At 45.2% G+C, this 22,468-nt stretch overlaps 1 protein-coding gene across 3 annotated transcripts in view; it reads left to right on the plus strand.

The window, feature by feature from the left end:
* NF2 (NF2, moesin-ezrin-radixin like (MERLIN) tumor suppressor) overlaps positions 1-22,468 on the plus strand; it is a 468,843-nt gene that overhangs the window by 326,950 nt on the left and 119,425 nt on the right. The window contains exon 16 of one of the 3 annotated variants that reach the window (XM_069214588.1): positions 14,354-14,454. The exons of the other annotated variants lie outside the window; for them this stretch is intronic. Within the exon in view, the coding sequence (XP_069070689.1) occupies positions 14,354-14,398 (45 nt within the window). The 3' untranslated portion in view covers positions 14,399-14,454. Of the gene's footprint in view, positions 1-14,353; positions 14,455-22,468 lie in introns of those variants that run through there. 3 annotated transcript variants of the gene reach the window in all.

The following is a 22,468-nucleotide window of genomic DNA, read 5'->3' on the forward strand; positions in this document are numbered from 1 at the left end:
CTTCTCCCCGAGTTGACATGGGAACTTAATGTTACACCGTTAACCAGGAAAATTAGAAGTGATCTCCTACACTGGAGGACACTCCCTCTTAACCTGCTTGGTAGAATAGCGCTCTACAAGATGATGATCCTTCCTAGGCTCCTCTATCTCCTGCAAAACTTTCTCCATCCCATTCCTAGGAAATGGACTCATTGGCACGCCAATTTATATGGAGCGGAGCCCGCTCACGGTTAGCACTCAAAACTTGCCAGAGGGATGTGTGTGATGGAGGTTTGGGCATGTCCAATATCCATTACTACCACCTCGCGTCACAAGTACTTGTAATTAATGACTTGATGGGGGGTGGGTGGACAGATCCGGCATACCGACTGGAGCTCCAAACGATGGGGTACCCACAGATTTGGGACACCCTCTATGGAGGTCCGATCTCTCGAGACATCCCGGACGTGACCAAGGTGGTTCTGCAGGGATGGCGGACGGCTCAAAAATCGACGGGGTGGTGGGGACGACTTACCCGACAGACCCCACTGTGGCAGGGGAGGCAATTGGTGGAGGTGGCGGGCATGGAGGGATTTCAGAATTGGGATAACATTGGCATCTCCACACTAGGCGATGTCTGGAACGGGTCAAACATACAATCCTTCGAAGATCTCCAGAAAAACTTTTCATTAAATAAGACACAGTTCCACAGATACCTCCAGCTCCGACATGCCTTATCAGTACATATCCGAGTGGGAGAAACCATACCCGAATGCAGCCCCATGGAGGCCAAGGCATTGATGGGGGGCCTGGGCAAGGGAGGTGTTTCCCAGATATATCGCACCCTGGTCTCCGGCACCTCGGGCTCCCTGGGGGTGCTTCGCCAGAGATGGGAGGGGTGGGTGGGCCCCATGGAAGAGATGGAATGGGGTGAGGTGCTAATGGCCCCGCGTGCCCTGGCGATCGCTACCCGCCTTAGACTGATACAAACTTATTTTTTGCACACAGCATACCTCACACCCGACAAACTACACAGAGCGGGCCTCCGCCCCACTGCGGAGTGCCCCCGCTGCAGAAACCTTACAGCCGACTTCTTCCAGATGGTATGGACCTGCCCGGCCATGATAGCCTATTGGGGAGCTGTCTTGGGGGAGGTTTCTGAGGTGTTGCAGGAGAATATAGAGAGAGAGAGCCTCTGCCCCTCCTTCTTGGGATCATGGGTGACACCGAGCTAAGGAGACCAGATCGAATCTTCCTCGGGGTGGCGTGCTTAGTGGCTACGAGGGATATAGTGGCTAACTGGAAGGCCAGGAGTGCCCCATCATTGGCTAAATGGAGACGGGGAGTGGATTGGTGCGCACAGAGTGAAAAACTTGTATATGAGGCTAGAGGATGTCCGAATAAATACAATAGGATATGGGGGAAATGGGAGGCCGCAATAGGCACCTGAATAACATGTCATCTCCAATATTAGTGATCTGGGATCACAGGTTCGACCAATGTTGGGTGCCCGTTGGCATCGTGTTTTGACGTTTGTATTATGGTTTTTCTTTCTTTTGCAAAAATCAATAAAAATTCTTTATAAAAAAAAAAAAATCTTAGGATTTTCTTTTCTTTTTCCTTTTTCTTTTTTTTTATTTTTTTTATTTTTTTACAAAAGTGCTGATAAATAGATTTGACTGTTTCAGTTAACTAGCACTCATTTGCAAACCTTGTGGTAGTGATAACCTTTTGCTCGTGTCTAGGGCAGATAATTATTTTTGTAACCTTTGCTCACATCTGCATCAACTTTCATGAAATTATTTTCTTTTTTACGTCTCACCTGAGGCAGGCACATGTGCTGTTGCTAGTGAGACATTTTGTTTACATACAAGGGACTAATAGCCTACCTAGTGCCTAGCATTGGGTTTGGTCGTTGTCAGTTTCTCAGAAGATTCAGATTCCTGTTGTGATTCTCTGGTTTCTGCTTTTTTTTACCAACATTTTTCCAGGTTTTTTTCCATACAACTTGTAGCACTTGCTACAATGATAAAATATTTGATCCTCTTCATCCATCAGTATCATTCCTTTGTGAACTTTGTCTTGCTGTATTTCTGTAGCATCTCAAACTCTCTTCTGCTCAGCCACAGTTGATGGATTAGTTTGACATTGACACATTTTTCTTTGTTGAAGGAGTCCTCAGATTTTGTAGTTAGTAACACACTGTCAGGAGGTAAAGATCCTCTGCTACCACCTGCTTCGCTCAAGTTTACGAATTTGAATCAGTGGAGAACCTGAAACAAACACAATATTAAAATAAATCACCAATGTGATGGCTAAAACGCATCATTATAGAGCCGCCATTTTGGAAAATGGCAGAAGGGTTGCTCTGAAGAGTTATTTCCTGTCTCTATAAGACTACTTGACCCCCAAAACCTGTGTTTTGACATCAAAATGAAATATATAGGTGTAAGGAAATGCCTCCTTGGCATGGTTACCCCCTGACTTTTTGCCTTTGCTGATGCTATGTTTTGAATTGAAAGTGTGCTGAGGCCTGCTAACCAGGCCCCAGCACCAGTGTTCTTTCCCTAACCTGTACTTTTGTTTTCACAATTGGCACACCCTGGCATCCAGGTAAGTCCCTTGTAACTGGTACCCCTGGTACCAAGGGCCCTGATGCCAGGGAAGGTCTCTAAGGGCTGCAGCATATCTTATGCCACCCTGGGGATCCCTCACTCAGCACAGACACACTGCTTGCCAGCTTGTATGTGCTGGTGAAGACAAAACGTGTAAGTCGACATGGCACTCCCCTCAGGGTGCCATGCCAACCTCACACTGCCTATGCAGTATAGATAAGTCACCCCTCTAGCAGGCCTTACAGCCTTAAGGCAGGGTGCACTATACCATAGGTGAGGGCACCAGTGCATGAGCACTGTGCCCCTACAGTGTCTAAGCCAAACCTTAGACATTGTAAGTGCAGGGTAGCCATAAGAGTATATGGTCTGGGAGTCTGTCAAACACGAACTCCACAGCACCATAATGGCTACACTGAAAACTGGGAAGTTTGGTATCAAACTTCTCAGCACAATAAATGCACACCGATGCCAGTGTACATTTTATTGTGAAATACACCCCAGAGGGCACCTTAGAGGTGCCCCCTGAAACCTTAACCAACTACCTGTGTATGCTGACTGGTTTTAGCAGCCTGCCACAATCGAGACATGTTGCTGGCCACATGGGGAGAGTGCCTTTGTCACTCTGTGGCTAGTAACAAAGCCTGCACTGGGTGGAGATGCTATCTCCTCCCCCTTGCAGGAGATGTAACACCTGGCGGTGAGCCTCAAAGGCTCACCCCCTTTGTTCCAGCACCACAGGGCATTCCAGCTAGTGGAGTTGCCCACCCCCTCCGGCCACGGCCCCACTTTTGGCGGCAAGGCCGGAGGAGATAATGAGAAAAACAAGGAGGAGTCACTGGCCAGTCAGGACAGCCCCTAAGGCAACCTGAGCTGAAGTGACTCTGACTTTTAGGAATCCTCCATCTTGCAGATGGAGGATCCCCCTAATAGGGATAGGAATGTGACCCCCTCCCCTTGGGAGGAGGCACAAAGAGGGTGTAGCCACCCTCAGGGCTAGTAGCCATTGGCTACTGCCCTCCCTGACCTAAACACACCCCTAAATCTTGTATTTAGGGGCTCCCCTGAACCTAGGAAATCAGATTCCTGCAACCTAAGAAGAAAAGGACTGCTGAGCTGAAAAACCCTGCAGAGAAGACGGACACACCAACTGCTTTGGCCCCCAGCTCTACCGGCCTGTCTCCTCCCTTCGGAAGAAAACTGCTCCAGCGACGCTTTCTCCAGGACCACCGACCTCTGAATCCTCAGAGGACTGCCCTGCTCTAGAAGGACCAAGAAACTCCCGAGAACAGCGGCCCTGTTCACCCAAGACTGCAACTTTGTTTCCAAAGGAGCAACTTTAAAACGACTGCGTTTCCCGCCAGAAGCGTGAGACTTGCAACTCTGCACCCGACGCCCCCGGCTCGACTTGTGGAGAACAAACACTTCAGGGAGGACTCCCCGGCGACTCCGAGACTGTGAGTAACCAAAGTTGTCCCCCCTGAGCCCCCACAGCGACGCCTGCAGAGGGAATTCCAGAGGCTCCCCCTTACCGTGACTGCCTGACTCTCAGATCCCGACGCCTGGAAAAGACTCTGCACCCACAGCCCCCAGGACCTGAAGGATCGGAATTCCTGTGCAGGAGTGACCCCCAGGAGGCCCTCTCCCTTGCCCAGGTGGTGGCTACCCCGAGGAGCCCCCCCTTGCCTGCCTGCATCGCTGAAGAGACCCCTTGGTCTCCCATTGATTCCAATTGAAAACCCGACGTGTGTTTGCACACTGCACCCGTCCGCCCCCGTGCTGCTGAGGGTGTACTTTCTGTGCTAACTTGTGTGTCCGTCCCCCCCCCCCCCCCCCCACACCCAGTGCCTTACAAAACCCCCCTGGTCTGCCCTCCGAAGACGCGGGTACTTACCTGCTGGCAGACTGGAACCGGGGCACCCCCTTCTCCATTGAAGCCTATGCGTTTTGGGCACCACTTTGAACTCTGCACCTGACCGGCCCTTAGCTGCTGGTGTGGTAACTTTGGGGTTGCTCTGAACCCCCAACTGTGGGCTACCTTGGACCCAAACTTGAACCCCGTAGGTGGTTTACTTACCTGCAAGAACTAACCATTACATACCTCCCCTAGGAACTGTGAAAATTGCACTGTCTAGTTTTAAAATAGCTATATGTGTTTTATTTGAAAAGTATATATGCTATTGTGATTATTCAAAGTTCCTAAAGTACTTACCTGCAATACCTTTCATGCAAAGTATTACATGTAGAATTTGAACCTGTGGTTCTTAAAATAAACTAAGAAAATATATTTTTCTATACAAAAACCTATTGGCCTGGAATTGTCTCTGAGTGTGTGTTCCTCATTTATTGCCTGTGTGTATGTACAACAAATGCTTAACACTACTCCTTTGATAAGCCTACTGCTCGACCACACTACCACAAAATAGAGCATTAGTATTATCTCTTTTTGCCACTATCTTACCTCTAAGGGGAACCCTTGGACTCTGTGCATACTATTCCTTACTTTGAAATAGTGCCTACAGAGCCAACTTCCTACAATAGGTCTCATGGTTCCTGAATTATTATATAATCACTGCAACACATTCACCGTTTAAAAAAATCTCATCCAGAGAAAAAATAGGTCCGGATTAGCAGTGTCTACTGAAGCTAAATTACACCTCCAACGATACAAAACCACAAATAAAAAAATCTCTGGACAACAATATTTTTACGGTGGTATATCAAGGGGCCAGGACTAAAACCCCAATTGATTGGTGGCAAAGAGACTGTCCTCTATTTGCAGTAAACTATAGGCAGGTACTTTTGTCAATATCTTTGTTTCCACTTTTAGCAACAAGATTGACCTGTATGAGGCATTCCTCTGCTGGCGTAGCCTTCTGCAGATCTTCCAGAGCAGACCACCTTTTTTTAGCCCTGTAGAATAGTGAATGGAGTGGGCCCACAACCCGTGACTTGACAAACAAACAATTTGGTGGCAGGCTGTTCGGGCCTGGAGATCTACCCCTTTCATCTGCGTCAGTGTCTCCGTGATTGCCTCCTCCAGAGCCCGACAAGTCTCTGGTGGAAGTCGAGGGGCCGGAACGTGTTGACAAATCGCTTCTTCTCCCACCAACAACACTAAGCTTGTTTCTCTAAAGATCCCTCCGGTCCTTAGCAACCCCCAGTGCAATAGTGTTTGTGGCTTCTGCAATCCCACTTGTCTCAATCTGAATCGCTGTAATCCATTTTTCGCTCCTCTTCTTTTTTCGCTAGCCAGACCTTCCCTGCCTTATTGCTCACCTCATATAGTTTACCTTGTTTTGCTCTGAAATGGGCTGACACCTCCTGGTAGAGAATACTTCTCAGTTCATTCCTGGTTCTCGTCATCCTGTGGGCCAGACCTTGGGAGGGAGAGTCCAAGTATTCCCACTTCAAGATGGTCAGAGTTTATTCCAACTCCTTGCACTCCCTATCCTTTTCCCTCCTCTTCCTGATCACATGCAGGATCAGTAGACCTCTTATGACAGTTTTATATGCCTCCCAGAGGTCTGAGTCCACGCGCTTCTGTTTTCCTAAAATTTGAGCTCCGGGGTCTCCATTAACAATTTTTTGGAGTTCCAATCAGTCAGCCCCTGATGAACAATTTTCCTTCCGTCCCATGTCCCCGGTACCGTTGTCTGTATTTGTGTGACCATCCTGATGCTGCTTTAGTGTATTTCATATACAGAGTGAACCTAGCTGATCCACATTAGTGGCAAGTTATTCACTTGACGTTGTCATGCCTAAATTTGGTAGGTACCTGAATGTGCAATGGATGTCTATTCTAAAAACACTTCTACACCCCATTCTTATTGGCACCACCATTAGGCACACTGTCCTTACACCGTGCCATTCAAACCTCATGCACCTCACCCAGTGTGCCTCTTATAGGTCAGACAAAAACTCCTTTCTAACTATGCACTCTAAAGAGCGCCCGGGAACCTGAAAGATGGAAAGTTTCATCACACCACCACTGGTTTGAAGTACTAGGTAAATAATCCAGTCAAACCATCCAGAGCACTATTTAGGCCTTGCAAGCGGTATGGAAAGAGTGATACAAGTACAGTTATATTTCTGCACAATCCACTAAAAAAATCAATACTAATTAAATATTAAAAGACAGGAATGGCAGCGGTGTAGAGCTAAACCTATTGGACTTATATGGACAAAGTAACAGTGGACCATGTAATGGAAGGAATGTATTGGTAGGGCGAGCTTCTGGAGGTTGATGTAGTACTATATATCCACATTCTTTCATTTTACCAAGCTGAACTGCTATCTCACAAGTTACTGCTCTGCCATTTAAAAGAGACCGTTCTCGTATCTGCTTGTGGAGTTAGGATCCATGAACAGTTGAATCTTTCCTGTTGCTCATTTTGTTTTATAGTAATGTTTTTGAGTCACGCTACTTGACAACACTCACCCCAATTTTTCTGAATGGATTTTTTACAACCCTTTTTCTTCCCAAACACTCACTTTGCCTTCACTGTTTGTGAAGGGCTCTTAATGTGGAGAACATAATAAGAGAAGGTTCCACGTACCTTCCGTATCCTGTGCCTCTCTGACAGTTGAACTGTTGAGGAATGTCCAGTTAGCCAAAAAATATCCAGCAGAGCATGTAAAGACGGGGAAGGAATTCAGCTCAGAGGTAAGATAGTCCAAGAGAGCCTAATCAGCCTGCTGTTAGATCTGATTCTTGCACTGGTGTTTCTTGAATTTATGAGGCTGCAACAAAATACCCAAGAGCCCTCCTTCAGGCCAGTCCTCTTTCAAACATACATATACAAATGTTAGAGCTGAGGAGGATTAAAAGCTAGTCATTGCCAGACACCTTTGTATCATGTCTGGGCAGCCACGAAGAATTAATCTGCCTCCTTAAGATTGAGAAGTCATGCATTGTTGTTTAATACTTGCGCCTTTTGTGGCAATTACACTTCTGACTGAAGAAAATAATTCAGTGCATCATATTTTGTTGCCATACTACCTAAAGAATGGTTTAACACCCTTATAAAACTGAAACTGCTGTCCCTTTTCTGTTCTCTGATTTGACCGCCCTCATTTTGATCAAACAGTCATTATTTTTCTGAAATAGATTGCACTGGGAGCCTTGAGTATCTCGGGCAGTAGAAACTACTGTAAAGAGGCCCATTTCAAGTTGGTCACTAAATTACTTAGTTTTGCCTGCCTACCAGTATTTATTGATAACAGGGTTATGAATATGGGGAGTGGTACTTCACCCAATTCCAGAGTTTTGCGAAGTAATGCACACCTTTGTTTCTGAACTGATTTCCACATATTTTGCTTGGTATTTCACCAGCGTGCAGTCTCTGGGTGAAATACTCGCAAGCCTTTGAATGACTGTGGATCTCTCAATCCTGATGTGCCTGCATGCTACTGAACCATTGGGGTTACAGTGTGACTCATAATGAGGTTCTAAATATAGAACTCCTGAAGATTAGGCATTTGCTTCTACTCCAGATCAGTTTCAAAACACCCTAGGTTGTAGCCCATTGCAAGGATGTCCTCTGAGGCCACTCAACTCTGTCGCAGCACTCAGGATGAAGTACCATGAGCAGTGAGGTGCCAGAAACCAGCCAACAAGGTTTAAAGCATTTTTCTCCCACTGCACCAAGAGAAAACCTATGTACAGGCTGCTCTCAATTCTGATATTGGACCCTGCTTTGTGTGACTCTTGTTGTAATCCATCATGTGAGAGCAGGGAAGTTGTGGCTAGCTTGCACATCAGGCTGCAGAGTGCTTCACCGTCAATAGATGTTAATTTCCCAAAGTTCAGTGACTTCTCAATACATGTGGTTTGCGATAAGTGCTCACCTTCCCCAGTGAATAGTGTCTTCGGACACACGCCTTTACTCTACTAACCGTATTAGACACCGCACCCTTCCTTTGTGTGTTGTAACTCAGAAAGGGTTGCTGGTCCAAGAGTTACCAGAAACTCTTCATTTGGTTATTACTGAATGTGTTGCCTTTCCGCTCGCCAAACCTTTGCATAAAACTTTAAGATTTGAAGGCCCAAAGATGTTTGCAGTTGTTTGTATTGGTGCTAGTTTGTGTGTTGGTGTGAAAGAGAATATCAAATCCAAATGTAGTCTTCAATTAAACCACACAAATGATTGAACTGAATCAAACAGCTTTTCCTTAAGCATTCAGTTGTAATACTGTAAGCTGATGGACAACACAGAAAAAGAAACATGTCAACTAAAAAAAAAAAAAAAAAATCAACAGTTGTATGGAATATTTGCCAATACATCCTTTACCACGGGTCTTAAGCTTTCTGGTGCCTTGGCGTCCAGAAGTGCAGTTGATCTTTTCTGGATGCCCATTTAAACTGCAGTCATGGCCTCCAGGTTCAGTCAAGTCATACTACTAAGACCACTTTCAATTTTTCCTGTAAAAACATGCCATCTTTTTGTCTGGCTGGTTTGTATATGGCTGTTTGGTTCTGCATATGTTGGGTGACAGAAACTGAGTATTTAGCATAGAAGTAGCCTTGATTTATGATTCTAGGAAGGACTTTTAATACCTCCCTATTAAGGTATTGGTTTATGGATAGTATAATAACAACTTCTAGAGACAGATTTTGACTTTTTGACCATTTTACCTAAACCTGGCATTACATGTTTTTGAGGATTAATTGGCATTAATTGACATTGGTCACTACAAGTTCCCCAGCTACGTAACAGCTTCATTGAAACTAGGCATGTTTGGTATCAAACTTCTCGTATTTATAATCCCTCACTGATTCTGGTGATGGATTTATTAATACATGCACTCAGAGGGCACCTAGAGCTTCCCCCGAAAACCTACCAACTACTGGTGTGATGACTGACTAGTCTAGTTTCCACCAGCCTGCCACCAACAGATGAGTTTCTGAATCCCCACTGCTCTCAGGCAGTCAGGAACAAGGCCTGTGGTGGCAGGGCTGTTACCCTCCCAGTTCAACAGGATGACCTGTAAATTTGCATTCCAAGGCAGGGGACTTCAAAGAGCTCACCACCTTTGGTATATGGATCTGGCTTCCCTCAAAGGTTAGGAGATGTCGACCTTCCCCTGGCCAGGGCCCATTTGGTGCCTGGACAGGCAGGACAGTTAACTATGCAGGAGGCGTTTTGCACTGCCAGGCTGGACATACCTCTAGGGTGACCAGCCTGAAGTGAACACAAAATTAGGAATTCCAATGTCCTGTGTGTGGTGGAATTAGGAATTCTGGGATTGATGATTCCCACTCCCCAAAGGAAGTGGTCATCTAGGGGGTGTATTGACCCCAGGGGTAAGTAGCCAATTGGCTACTATTCCTCCCTTTCCTTAACGCCCCTAAATTGAGTATTTAGGGGACCCCCTGATACTAGGACTTCAGATTCGCTGGACTACAGAAGAAGAAGGACTCAAAAGAGCAGCAAAAAGCAAGAACTGAGCAGCAACTGACTTGGTCCCAACTCTGCCGGACTGCCTGCTGTCCTCAACAGTTCCACCAAAGACGACTCATCCTGCAGCTGTTCTGCCTCCAAAAGCCTGGGAGGACTCCTAGCACTTTGAGAAGTAATCAGGTTCTCCTGTGGAGTACCAGAGCTGCTTTCTGCACCCTGCAGACACAAAAGCAAACTCATGAGGACTCTGGACCACCAAAACCCATCGCCTTACAGCACCACTGCACCCAGGGCCTTAGTCCGGGTTGAAGTAAGGCCAACAGTGCCAGTGTGGTACCTAGGCCCTCCAGAGCCACAGCCCACCTTGGGTTTGCCAACAGTGGATTTCCCGACACCGCTTGCAGCCTCTTTCTGTAGGCCCCCTCCAACCTTGAGTATAACCTGCACCTGAACCCTATGCTAAAAGACACCACTACCCACAGCCCAAGGAGACGTGGACCAATGGTGTCCAGATCTCAATGGTGTCCCCCAGACTGCCCCCCAGACCATGCTTGCAGCTTCTTTCTGACCAGACCAGTCTCCATTGAAGTGAATAGGACACCTGATGCCGTTGCACACCTCTGCACCTGGACGCTCCCTCACCCTCAGGGTGAACTGTTGATGTGGCCTTGGACCTTGCCCTATACTCTCCTCAAGTCCAGAAGAACAGTCCTGTAAGTAATTGCTAAGTACCCGTATGCAATGTCAGTTTCTTTCCCATAGGATAACATTAGAGAACCCCAGGCTGAAAAGCACCTCTGCACCCGGACGCCCTATTGCCTCCTGAAGTGAGCTGTGCATGGTGTCTTGGACTTTGCCCCATATTTACCTTAACTCCTTGAGATTGGTCCTGTAAGTTGCTGCTAAGTGCCCATATGCAGTATATGTTTTCCCCTCATATTATCGCTTAAAAAATTGCACTGCATCAACTTTAAAAACTGTAAAAATTCAGAACCTCAAAGTATTTACCTGATTCTGATGATCTTGGTATCTAATCTTATTTAAAATACATATTATTCTTATAAATTGGTGCCGGATTTATTTATTGAGTGTGTTTCACTTACTGACTGTGTGTGCAATGCATGCTTAACACTGCCCTCTGATATGCCTAACTGCTCGCTTACACTACCAAAAAAGAGCATTTGGGGTGTCATGTGTGCCTCTAATTCCTTTGGGGTTTGCCTGGACTCTTTGCACAGTGCACCTCTTTTTGGTGCAGTATAGAAAGAGCCAGCTTCCTACACTGATGCACAATCTCAGTATTATTTTTGCTATGCTGTAAAGCAATGCCGACGTTCATTTTTCTGAAGATTGGCTTTGGGTATTAATCTTCATGAATATTGTTAACTAACTCTGTGTTCTTCCTGACTGTGAATAAAATCTGAATCGTCAAGACTCATTCTAAAGGTCCATTTGATGTTCCTCATCTGAAGGGGATATGTAAGTCTTAACACTGATTTGTTGTTGGCCAAACCCACTCACTGTTGTGGGGCATTCGCATAAACTGTTTGTTTCCTTTTTTTGCTATAAAAAAACAGCCATACACGCTTCACAAAGCTAATGAGTAGGATGGCTGAACAGTGGAATCCTTATTTAATCATCTTGAAGGAACCATGTGCCATCTAACAGCTGCTCATTTTTTCTTTTGCCTGGCGAAGGAAAGACTGGCACGTGGGTCAGTAGAGAGGTACCAGCTACAGAATTCAAAGAAAAAACATGACTGGATACGGAACAATTTCCAAACTATTTCTGTCCTGATCAAGACCCGCCTTTAAGTTTTTCATGGGGTCGAAACATTGATGTATTGTTTTGTTGGCTGATAAGTAAAGTAGTACCCAACTTTTACTCACATTTTGAGTAATCCAGTTTAGAAATGTTCACTACTCGGTCAACCGCGTTAATGGATGGTTTGCTGTAATTAGCACCAGCATACTTGTACTCACCTTTGTCACTCGCTCTGTGCACCTATTACATATGTATTTGTTTAATTGATGTGATTTGACAGTAATGTATCACACTGTTCTCTTATAGCTGAGCAATGCATTTTGTTCTTTTGGAAGTTTAGGCTTATAAACTTCCCAAGGGAACCATTGTTGCTTTTTGTATATGATGAACCCAGGTTTCCAGTCGGCCCCATAGTACTTTATAGCACTCAAATGACCCAACAGAAGGTGAGTCATTGGCTCTTCCTGCTGGGGGTAGCTCTGGGTGTGGGAGAGGCCTTTCATGCTACTGGCAGTATTATCCTAATGAAATGTTAGCAGTGCATTTTTTAAAGGAAAGTATGTGTTTTACCATTAGTAATGTTGTTCAACAGCAGCAGGGTTCTTTCAGGTGAAATGTACATCTACCTCCAACAGTGCAATCACGAATAAAAGCACCTTAGTTATGCCTCCTAATGTGATAGCTGTTGCTGGGGGGAGCTCTGCCAAACACTAGCTCAAATTAAGCACAACTTTTGAAGAATGTTATAACCAGCATGACCCGAAGCTGCTTCCCTATATTATTCATAGCTTCATTTGAACAGCAGCAACCTGCAGCTCAAAAGCTAAAACTGTAAAAAAAAATTTTTTACTGTTGCAGTTGCCTTTAAGACCCGAGAACGTAGGCTTAGATCTTGTAAGCTTCTTGACCTGTCAGTGTTACATGAAGACACACTGGCTTACGGTTTACTCTGTCATTTGATGTTAGTTTATTATATATATATATTTTTTTTTTACTGCTCGGCGAGGATGACACTATGTCAATCCTATGCTTAAAGATTTTGCTGTACAAATGGCAAAAGACTTTGTCACTATCTAGCTCAGCGAGGATAGAACTGTGCTAATCCTATGCTCAAAAACTTTGCTAGATAAGCAGACATTTGAGGTGAGCAAATTTAGAGTGTTGCTGGTGTTGCAGGGTGCTCCTTACTAGAGCAGCTCTCTACCTAAAACTGGGAACTTCCCAGAGTTCTCCTTTGTTTTTTGCATAATTTATGTGTCACTCTAACCCTGAAAGGGCCTTGGTTTGATATATATATATATATATATATATATATATATATATATATATATATATATATATATATATACACACACACACACACATTCTCTTTCATAATGCGTTGGGGAATCTGCTGGTGTTAGCAGAATTATTTTTTTTTCATAGCTAATAGAAGGTACCTGAGACCAGATCCACTCCCATTTGTCCCCTTACACGGTTCTTCCCCAGGCACAGATGCCTCAAACGATTACAGTTGGCTGCACAGTCCTTTCTTCAGTAGCTCTAGAGCATGAAAGTGCATTTCATCAGCCGACATCTGTGCCTTTCTTCAAACAAGTCCCTACTAAAGAATTCTGATGCAGAAGCCTGGAGGGACTCATCTGCCATCTGCAGACACTTTTATTTGAATGTTAATTTGAAGTCGCTCCCTTTGCCTCATACTAATTATGTTGCTTGGTAAACTGTTGCCAATTCAATGGGAATCTGAAGATTCCTACATATACCTGTTTACTAAAGCTAAAACCGAGGTGACCTGAGAAGTCCCTGCAGCTTCCCCTATTTTAGGAAAATGTTGTATACTGCTGTTAGAATAAATGATCTTCCTTGCATAAGGTTGCTTCGTGCATAGTTGCCTTGCAGAGTGTTTGCACTAAACAAATTTGATCTGGTAGCATAATCACCAACATTTACTCCCATTGCTTAATTTGTAAAAGAATAAATGCTGGTGCCCAAATCTCGACTCAAAAACCTTCGGCCCGCTTTATTAATTGTCTGCACCCTAAATATTAAGGTTGCGTAGTCTTGAACTCATCTTATGCCTCTTTAGCCGCCTACTATACACTCTCTGCTCCTATATCTCACTCCTGGAGGTTTCTTGCTTTCTCACTTTGTGGCTGTTTTTCCTCTATCTTTTTGTTTACCCTTTGTGTGTTTTTCTCCCTTTTCTTTGGAAATGCATGATGAGGTAAAATAAATGCTGGTCCCCACCGGCTCAAATTAAGCACTGTTTTCCCCCCTTGCTGGCTTCTTTACATTGTATTTCCTCAGAGAGGCCCTGTAACAGGGCTTATCTAGCTTTCTGCATCACAGCTGTTTAAAGAGACTGCTGTCTGTAGCTGGATGACTTTTAACATAATACCTACTTCAAGAAACTCCCAGTTCATACCTGAGGAGAATTAGCTGGTTGCTTTTCCTAGATTATACAGTGGTCAGTTTGGGAAACTCCCATGTCTCCTCGTTGCAAAGCAGTGTCTTACTAACCCACATCTTTTGAAGTAGTCAGTGAATGAAGACACGGTATATTACTAGGTCCTAATGTATTGCACTTTATTGCAGGGTGATGCTGCTGTATCACAGACCACCAGATCACAGAGGGAGTGATCCCTTCCTCCATAATTTAATTTTGGACAGCACAAATAAAATTTTATTAAACTATGAAGAAATGTTTGAGCGTTCTTTTAACTTTTCTGCTGCATTATTTGCCTCTCAATTTTGATATTGCTTTAGGTGTATCTGGTGAAAACACAACTTCCTTCTGATATCCTCTCCTAAACAACTAGCTGAAATGTGCCTATGGGAGGGGTGGAAAGTAGCAGTGTTCACAGTGTAGTGGACTAACCACATCTGTGCTGACATATTTGGCAATGTCTGCATTCCTCGTTGCAACTTAGGCTGCAGGCTTACAGCATCTTTAGCTCCTTTCCACGCCTACCAGTCTGCTGCTGTCCTTTTCTTAAACCAAGCTGCCATCCTGCTTCCTTTCAGACCAGCTGGCCACCACACCCTTCAGTGTGCTGCCCCATCCTGCCCTGCTTAACTAGCCTCTTCAGCCAAGCATTCTATCCTGTCATCAAAGTAGCCAGCTGCTTTTCCTCTACATAGCCCCCACTCCTTCCCTCTTTAGCTTACAAGATTCCTCTTCTGTCTTTCTAGCCCCACTCATCCTACACTTTCTGGTTTACTGGATCTTCCCCTGGCACCTGCTTTTCTGTCTCACCAGTTTGTGATAGCCATTCCACTCTTGCTGGCTAGTATCAACGTCCTCCCAAGGTGTTTCACCTTCACCCCCTCTGCCCTCCCTTCCCCTCCTTGGGATGTTAGCCTTCCCTTAAATATAGCCTGATAACTTCAATCTTATTATGTGCCATGCGTTTGACCTGCTGGCCTGTTTTTCCCACCTCTCAGTCTGTCTGGCATGTTTACTTCCTCACTCTCTTCACAACCCCAAACCCTGCGTTACCTTGGCCTGCTGGCCTGTAATTTCATTGCCTGACATATCACCCTTTTATAGCCTGATGTTCTGCCTTGCCCTGGTCTACTGGTCTGCTTTCCTTCTCCCTCTCTGCAAAGTTTCCCGCTAGCCTGAAGGCCAAGTATTCACAATGCTGATGTAGCTTCTCTTGTGTACTTGACTCACTTTCACCAACCACTCTGTCTCAGTAACAGAAGTGATGTGATTTGAATCACAATATTAAGGATCTTCATAGTCCTATAGAGCAGGAGATTACTTTAACTGGAACAGAAACGCCAAAGCTATACTACTCATTGACTCCAGGCTCTTTGCTTTCATTTCCGCCATTCTGCTTCAACTGGGTCAGGCTGGTTTTGATTGATTATCCTGATGCAGATGCCTATCCTCAAATATTCACTTCATTAATACCCTCTCAGAGTTGCACAGATTGTCATGTTTCTGGTGACTGAGAAGGCTGATGGGCATGGGCTCTTTACCTTTGCTAGAGAGAGGGGAAACACAGTTGGGTTTTATGAATGTTGGCACGATGCTGTTCAAGTTTAGTGGAGGATTTTAATCTCTGATGAATACTTCCAACTGCTGATTCCTTACCCTAAAAATATCCCTGGGTGTCAGATGGAATTTAGAGAGTTTCTGAGCAATGTTCCTGTGTGCAAATAGATGACACTATGTGGCTCAGCGATAAATCTGTACTACTATAGAAGTGACTGAGCATAACCGCATATAAGCTCGTGCACTGATATAGGTTCTTTCTTTTCCTTGCCTTTTGACACAGATCTGGAACTCTGCTCCCTACATTTTTGGTTTTCCTTCAGCTTTTAAATTACGTAAGTGCGCCAGGGATGATGTCTCCCTCAAACATCAGGATTCAACTGGTGCTGTGACTCCATTAAGCAGATGTTAGTCCCAGACATGCACAAAGTGTGCCTCTCGTGCTTGGGCTTTGGTCATGTCTCGAAACTTGTGTGATAAATGTATTCTCATGCACCCAAAGGCAATCTGGAGCGGGATGTAAAGCGATATGTTGCTGAACGTTAGAGAAAGTGTAGGAAAGTAGATTGTTATGGTTCCTGAACAAACAGGCTATCACAACTACCAAGCCTCTCTTGGAATGGCCTCAACGGTTTGGAAGCCAGTTACGGGGACTACTTAGGTCCAGGGAGGCAATTACCTGTCAGCTCCAGCAGTATCAGAGTCATCACAGAAACATTTCAGCGGGATCGTGGTTCCAGCAAAGAAGTGGTCCTGATGCAGGATGCTGAGAAAATGCCATGGGGGCTGAAACTATGGTAGAGATGTTGGGTCCACAGACTTCATGGGTCGTCTCTGGCTTCAGGGTTCGATCTCCCATGATGCCTCTGAGAAGCCCAGTGCAGGTCCAGTTGCCACTGATCGAGTGGTTTTTGGTTACAGCTGTCTTCTGTGGTTGTTCTCAGGTGAGTGGCTCTTTCATGCAGGAGGAGCAGGGTCCACTTGGATGACAGCCACATGTCCTTTAGACTTAGAGACACCTTGGGCAGGTCAGGACTCAGTCTTCCAGCAGGCACTCCGGCGTCCAGTGGTGGACAGGTAATCCTGGGCATCCGGGCTCTCACATGTGCAGGTTTCTTTTCAGCTTTTATGGCCCTGGTGCTGAACATGTAGCCCTTGGAGTCGGTTTTATTTCCTGGCACAAGTGGAACCTTTTTCCACAAGTAGGCGCAGGAGAGACAGTCTTCTTTCTCAGTGCCTTGAGGTCAGAAGGTACAATCCTCCCTTTGTGCACCCTCTTTTTGCTGGCTCCATGGGGTAGGAGGGCAGTATGTTTTCTGACTTCTCGCCAGTCCAGCAGTGATTGGAGGACTGTGAGTCTGGGGTGCCACTTTTATGCCAACTTCTCATTTGTGGGAGGATAGGACTTGCTATTCAATGGGGCAATAGTTCCCACGAGCCTATGCTTCTACCTTTATGTAATTTCCTTGGAGTTAAGCCCTCCAGCAATCCCATGATAACCCTTATATCCTAAAAAAGGATGGTGCACGCCTTCTTCCCCTGTGTGGAGCGCAGGGCACACCCCTAGGTTGTACCTAGCATAATCAGTCACTCCTCCTGGAAAATCGTTTTGCAGTTGGTTTCCCTCCCTCTGTAGGAGATGCCAGACTGTCTAGCTACACAAAGGAGCGGGCATGAAGGTGTGATCACCATTTGCTTCACTGAGGAGGTAGCCACTTTAAAGCTAGGCCAACTGAGGCCACCGTTCAGTAGTCATCCTGCTGTAGGAAGTCACACTTTCTCTCTTAAACAATTCTTTTTTGTTCCTTATTCCTGAGAGTGTTTCACATTCCCAGGAAGGGGGAAAATGAATTGCTTGTCTGGGATGACAACTGCGCTAGGTAAGCAGGGGAGGCTACCGCAGGTTTTAGCAACAAAGTGGTTTCTAAAGTCATCTTTGTATTAAAAGTTACCTTAAATCTGATCTCAGCAATGAGTCTGGTTTAATGTAACAAATAATTTGATACCCCAGATTAATATTTTTGGTGATCCCAAGTAGAAATTAGCTCTATGGCTTGTGAAGCTCCATGTTAGCCAATAAGATCACTGTTGGGACATGTTAAATACAAAAGAAACAAGCCTTTATTTTTTAGCACTAAGCGTCCTGCCTGATGGGCTACCCAGGCTTTCCCTGTGGGTGGCTTACTAATATTAAAAAGTAATATTTTGACCTGGCAATAGGGTTTATTTTACTCAAACTCTCTCAAAGAGAATAAAACAGAGTGCAACTGTAGCGCTATAAGCATTTGCAAGACAATTGGAGATCAAATATTACAGAGTGGTGGCTCTATCAATTGTGTGAATCAAAATTCATCAAAGTCTCAATTGGCCATTGTTTATTATACATAGTTCAGGATAATCCACAATGCAACAAGCCACAGTACAAAGGAGGAGAAAAAGGAGGGTGAAGCTGCCCGACTAGGCTGCAGTGGCAGGCTTAGAGTCACGTTTTCACCTTGCCACTGTAGTGGTGGCACAATTAAGTGCTGCAGCCCACTAATAACATTTACCTTATTAGCCCTGGGTACATCTTGTACCATATCCTAGGGACTTATAAGTAAATTAAATGAGCCTATCGGGCATTAGACAATTGTACACATACTTTGGGAGTCACCTACTTTGGGGTTCAGAGCACATGTACAGGGGCCTGGACAGCAGGGCTCAATTCACAACACAGTTGACAAACCAGCAGCATCAGTCCAAAAACTTTGGGGGGAGGAGGCAAAACATACATAAGGAGGTAAAAGTAATTTCCTGCTTTAGAAGTAAGTCCCCAGTGGAGTCCTTCTCCTGCTCCGGGTCTTCCATTAAGTCGAAGACATGCAATAAGCATAAGAAGGCAAAGCAGACTCTACCCCCGTATTGCAATTCGAAATCCAACGAGAATGCACCAGGTTTTCAATTTAGGGGGTCATATCCCCAAGCTTCTTCTGAATCCAGTCTGGTTCTGTATTTGGTCCCAGGGTAACCTGAATTTCCCGGGCCGTCGTCAACTCTGCAGCAGATAGCAGCCTTGAAGGGGGGTATGTTTCAACTGTTTCAGACTCTTCAGGTTCCCTCTGGTGAGCCTTCATGCACCACAGAAAAGTGTGGGGGTTAGTTGGACTTCCACCAGCAAGCTTTTCCTAAGTGAAAAAATGTGGAATCTGTTCCCAGGCTACTTCTGGCACTAGTTTACACTTCATCTCTGGTCCCAGAGTCCATCCTCATCCCTTCCATGCCAGTGTCCACTCTTACCGTATCTGCCAAGGACACGGTTCCAATGCCAATCTCCGACCCCATAGCGTTATCATCTCGCTCAAAGTCTGTGTTATACAATTAAATTACAAAGGTCCAACCAGTCAATTTGCATCCAGTCTCTAATCTTGAACTCTGCCTCAGTGCCAGTACTGTCGGAGGCTAGTGACCTTATTTGGCTCAGATTCAACTCGGTTCAGGGTATGCAAAATGTTCCTCCTTGCACTGATGATGACGAGGTGGTCAATCTGCCCCTTGTTCACTATACTTATGATGGACTATACCTATATTTATAAAATTGCAGTGGGATGGATGCATGCCTAGAGACTAAGCTAGATTTGCCTCCTGTCCACTAACTGAAGAAAGTGCAAAGAGCAGCAGAAGTATTTGATTTACAGGTGCCTACTGTTGAAACCAAGGTGGAGTTGCTGAGATTCTTCAACCAAGTCCAACTTCTTTTGAACTGCTCATGCCGTTACAAGACACCCATATGGCCACATGGTTCAAATGTTTGAAATGGCCCTCCCGTCAGTCGACCTGTTGCCAAGTGACATAGGCCTGCCCCAAATGATCCTGATTTTCTGGCCAGACATCCTATGTCTGAAAGTCAGGTAGTACAAGTATCAACGAATCAACTCACTTCCAAGTTCTTTCCGACCATCCCTGTAGATAGAGAGTAAAAACCTATTGATGCCTTCTGTTCCCTTTGGCTAGTTTAGCATTAAGATAATAGAATGTAGTGTGATTTTTAGGTAGGTAAAGTCATGCTTTATGGGACATGGACAGCAAGATCTCGCTGGCCCTCATTGTAGACATTAGAGCCTGTCTAATTGAAACAGTACATGGTGGCAAGTAGTGGCGAATTATGTTTTGTATGCTTGTATGAATACAATGAACTCTGTGGGAAGAGCTATTGGCACCGGTATAGTGCTTAGAAAACATGTCTGGATGCGGTCAACCATGTTTTCATGGGATGCCCAGGCCTCCCTTATGGACATGCACTTCGTGCCTCCAGATTGTTTGAGGAAAGAGCTGAATCTTCTCATGACCATTCTAAGGACAGTCGAGCCACAGCATAATCCTTGGGATTCTTGTCTCTTGCCAAACAGTTCCATCAGCAGTACATAAAGTTTACTGATTATTCCAGGAGACTGGCCTCCTGATAGGTGCACTAGCAGCAAGCCCAGTGCTTTCTGGGCAGAGGTCATGGCAGGGACAGCGCTCCTCTAAGTCCTCTTCCCATGCGACAGTGGCTGCCAAGCATCTTTATCATGCCCTCAAAGGCACATATTCAGATGCTAAGTGGCAAAGTATGGCATGTTCTCCGATGGCTGGAGATCCATCATATTGAACAGTTGGGTCTTGCAGATAAATCAGTCCTGCAGTTTGCTTACTCCCTCTTCAGAGTAACTGTCAACAGACCACTCCACCATCTTGCTGCAAGAATTCTACCCTCTGTTGATCAAGGGTGTCATTCAGCCAGTTTTGCAGAGAGGAAAGGAGTGCTATTCCCACTATTTCCTTGTTTAAATAATGAATGACACCTCAGACCCATATTGAACCTCCGCCCACTCAGTGCCTTTTTGCGCAAAGACTAATGCAGGGTATTCTACCTCTGCCCACAGTCCCACAGGCGTTAGTTGTAGTTCATGGCATTGTCGGAACACCTCAGTTTGCCATGCTTCAGTTTGGTCCTACCTGTGGCACATGTGAGTTCAAGTGGGCCCAGCACCAATGCTGTCTTTCTGACACCATCCATTTCTTGGAGGAGTTGGCACAAGATCTGCAGCAGTGGTTGACTGATCACAGTTTATCCCGAGGCAGGTCACTGTCACTCCCCTCACCCAGAGCCAAAAGTGGTGACAGAAGAATCTCTCATAGGTTGTAGTGGGGTGGGTTGTGGGGGAGGGGGAGAGCGAGCTCCACATTAGCAAGTTGGCAATTTGCTTGGTCCAGAAGACTTCACTACTGTTCATTAAGGTAATGCTGGTGTATGTGCTCATGGACACGTGGTGGAGTGGGTGGCTGGAGCACCAGAACATTTTCCTGGTAGTCAATCATCTGACAGGGTCTCTGAATGCCAGAGAAGACAAACTGAGCAGACATTGTTTAGCAGATCATGAATGGCGTCTACATCCCATGGTTGTGCAAGATGTTCCAACTAGTGGGGAGAGGCCTAACTAGATCTTTACACCGCTATTGAGGATTCTGTGTCAAGAGTTATGCGAATTGAAGTATGCGTGGAGCACTGGTTAGGAAATGCAGTCTGGCAGGAATGGAATGAGGCAATCGTGTACACCTTCCAGTTACTATCTTTCCTACCTCAAATTCTGAAGAAGGTCATGAATGACTAGGCTCAAGTCATCCTAATTGCTGCAAATTGAGCCAAAAGAATGTGATATTCGAAACTCCTGAACATCAAATTACCATTTAAGGAGAACCCACCCTCTCAGCAACAGGGCCAGGCCCTTCTCCCGAGCCTCCACATTTTACTCCAGAATGCATGAAGACAGGAGGACAACAATTTACTGCATTTCATTTGCTGTCTGAAGTAGTAGAGGTCATCTTTGCCGCCATATATCCATCAGTGAAATCTATTTACTCTGGGACTGTTCGTAACCTGGTGTGGTGGTGCTCTGGAAACTGCCCCCCTTACAAGTGAAGCTGTCAGATATCCTTTTGTTTGTTTTGTGTTGAGCCTAACAACTCACTGTGTAGGATTTCTTTTTTTGTCAGCAGTTTCTGCCTTTCTACGTTTTTCTTTGGCCTATCTTCCTTGTTTACTTCATCTGTTGTGATGAGGTCTATTAAAGGTTTGACACCTGTTCCCCAACAAACTGTGACGCACCAGTGGGACCTTAACTTGATGTTGAAATTCCTCATATGTATACCCTTATAGCCTATGCATAACTACTTGCTACATCTCCTGACTCTGAAAATTGTCTTCCTCACAGTGATTACATCAGCTCATTGTGTGAGTGAACTGCATGAACTGCAGACACTTTCATTGCAACTTCCCTACACAACCTTCTTTCCAGATAAGTAGGTGCTGAGGACTTGGGCGGCCTTCTTAATGAAAGCTGTGACTCTCTTCCATGTATGGCAATCAACGACTCTATTAGCTTTCTTTACTCCCCTCCGCGGGACGACACATATTGCTATGCAGCAGCACTTCTACAAAAATCTCCTGATGCAGTCTGGGGGCCTGGATTCTATGGCGAGGAATTTGAGTGTTACCAAAGTTAAGGAACTTGCTCAGTTAATTTATCACTCTGCCAACATTTGTTGCTTTGCATCACATTTGAAGGTAGAAAGAGAGACACCATTGATTAGATTCAACCCCTAAACTGGTGTTGAGCTTTTACATTGACTGCATATTGATCTTGTGGATGATCAGCTCTTTATAGGATTCACTGGAACAAAGAAAGGGA

This window comes from Pleurodeles waltl, chromosome 11 (genome assembly GCF_031143425.1).
Source record: "Pleurodeles waltl isolate 20211129_DDA chromosome 11, aPleWal1.hap1.20221129, whole genome shotgun sequence".
In the NCBI taxonomy this organism is placed as follows: domain Eukaryota; kingdom Metazoa; phylum Chordata; class Amphibia; order Caudata; family Salamandridae; genus Pleurodeles; species Pleurodeles waltl.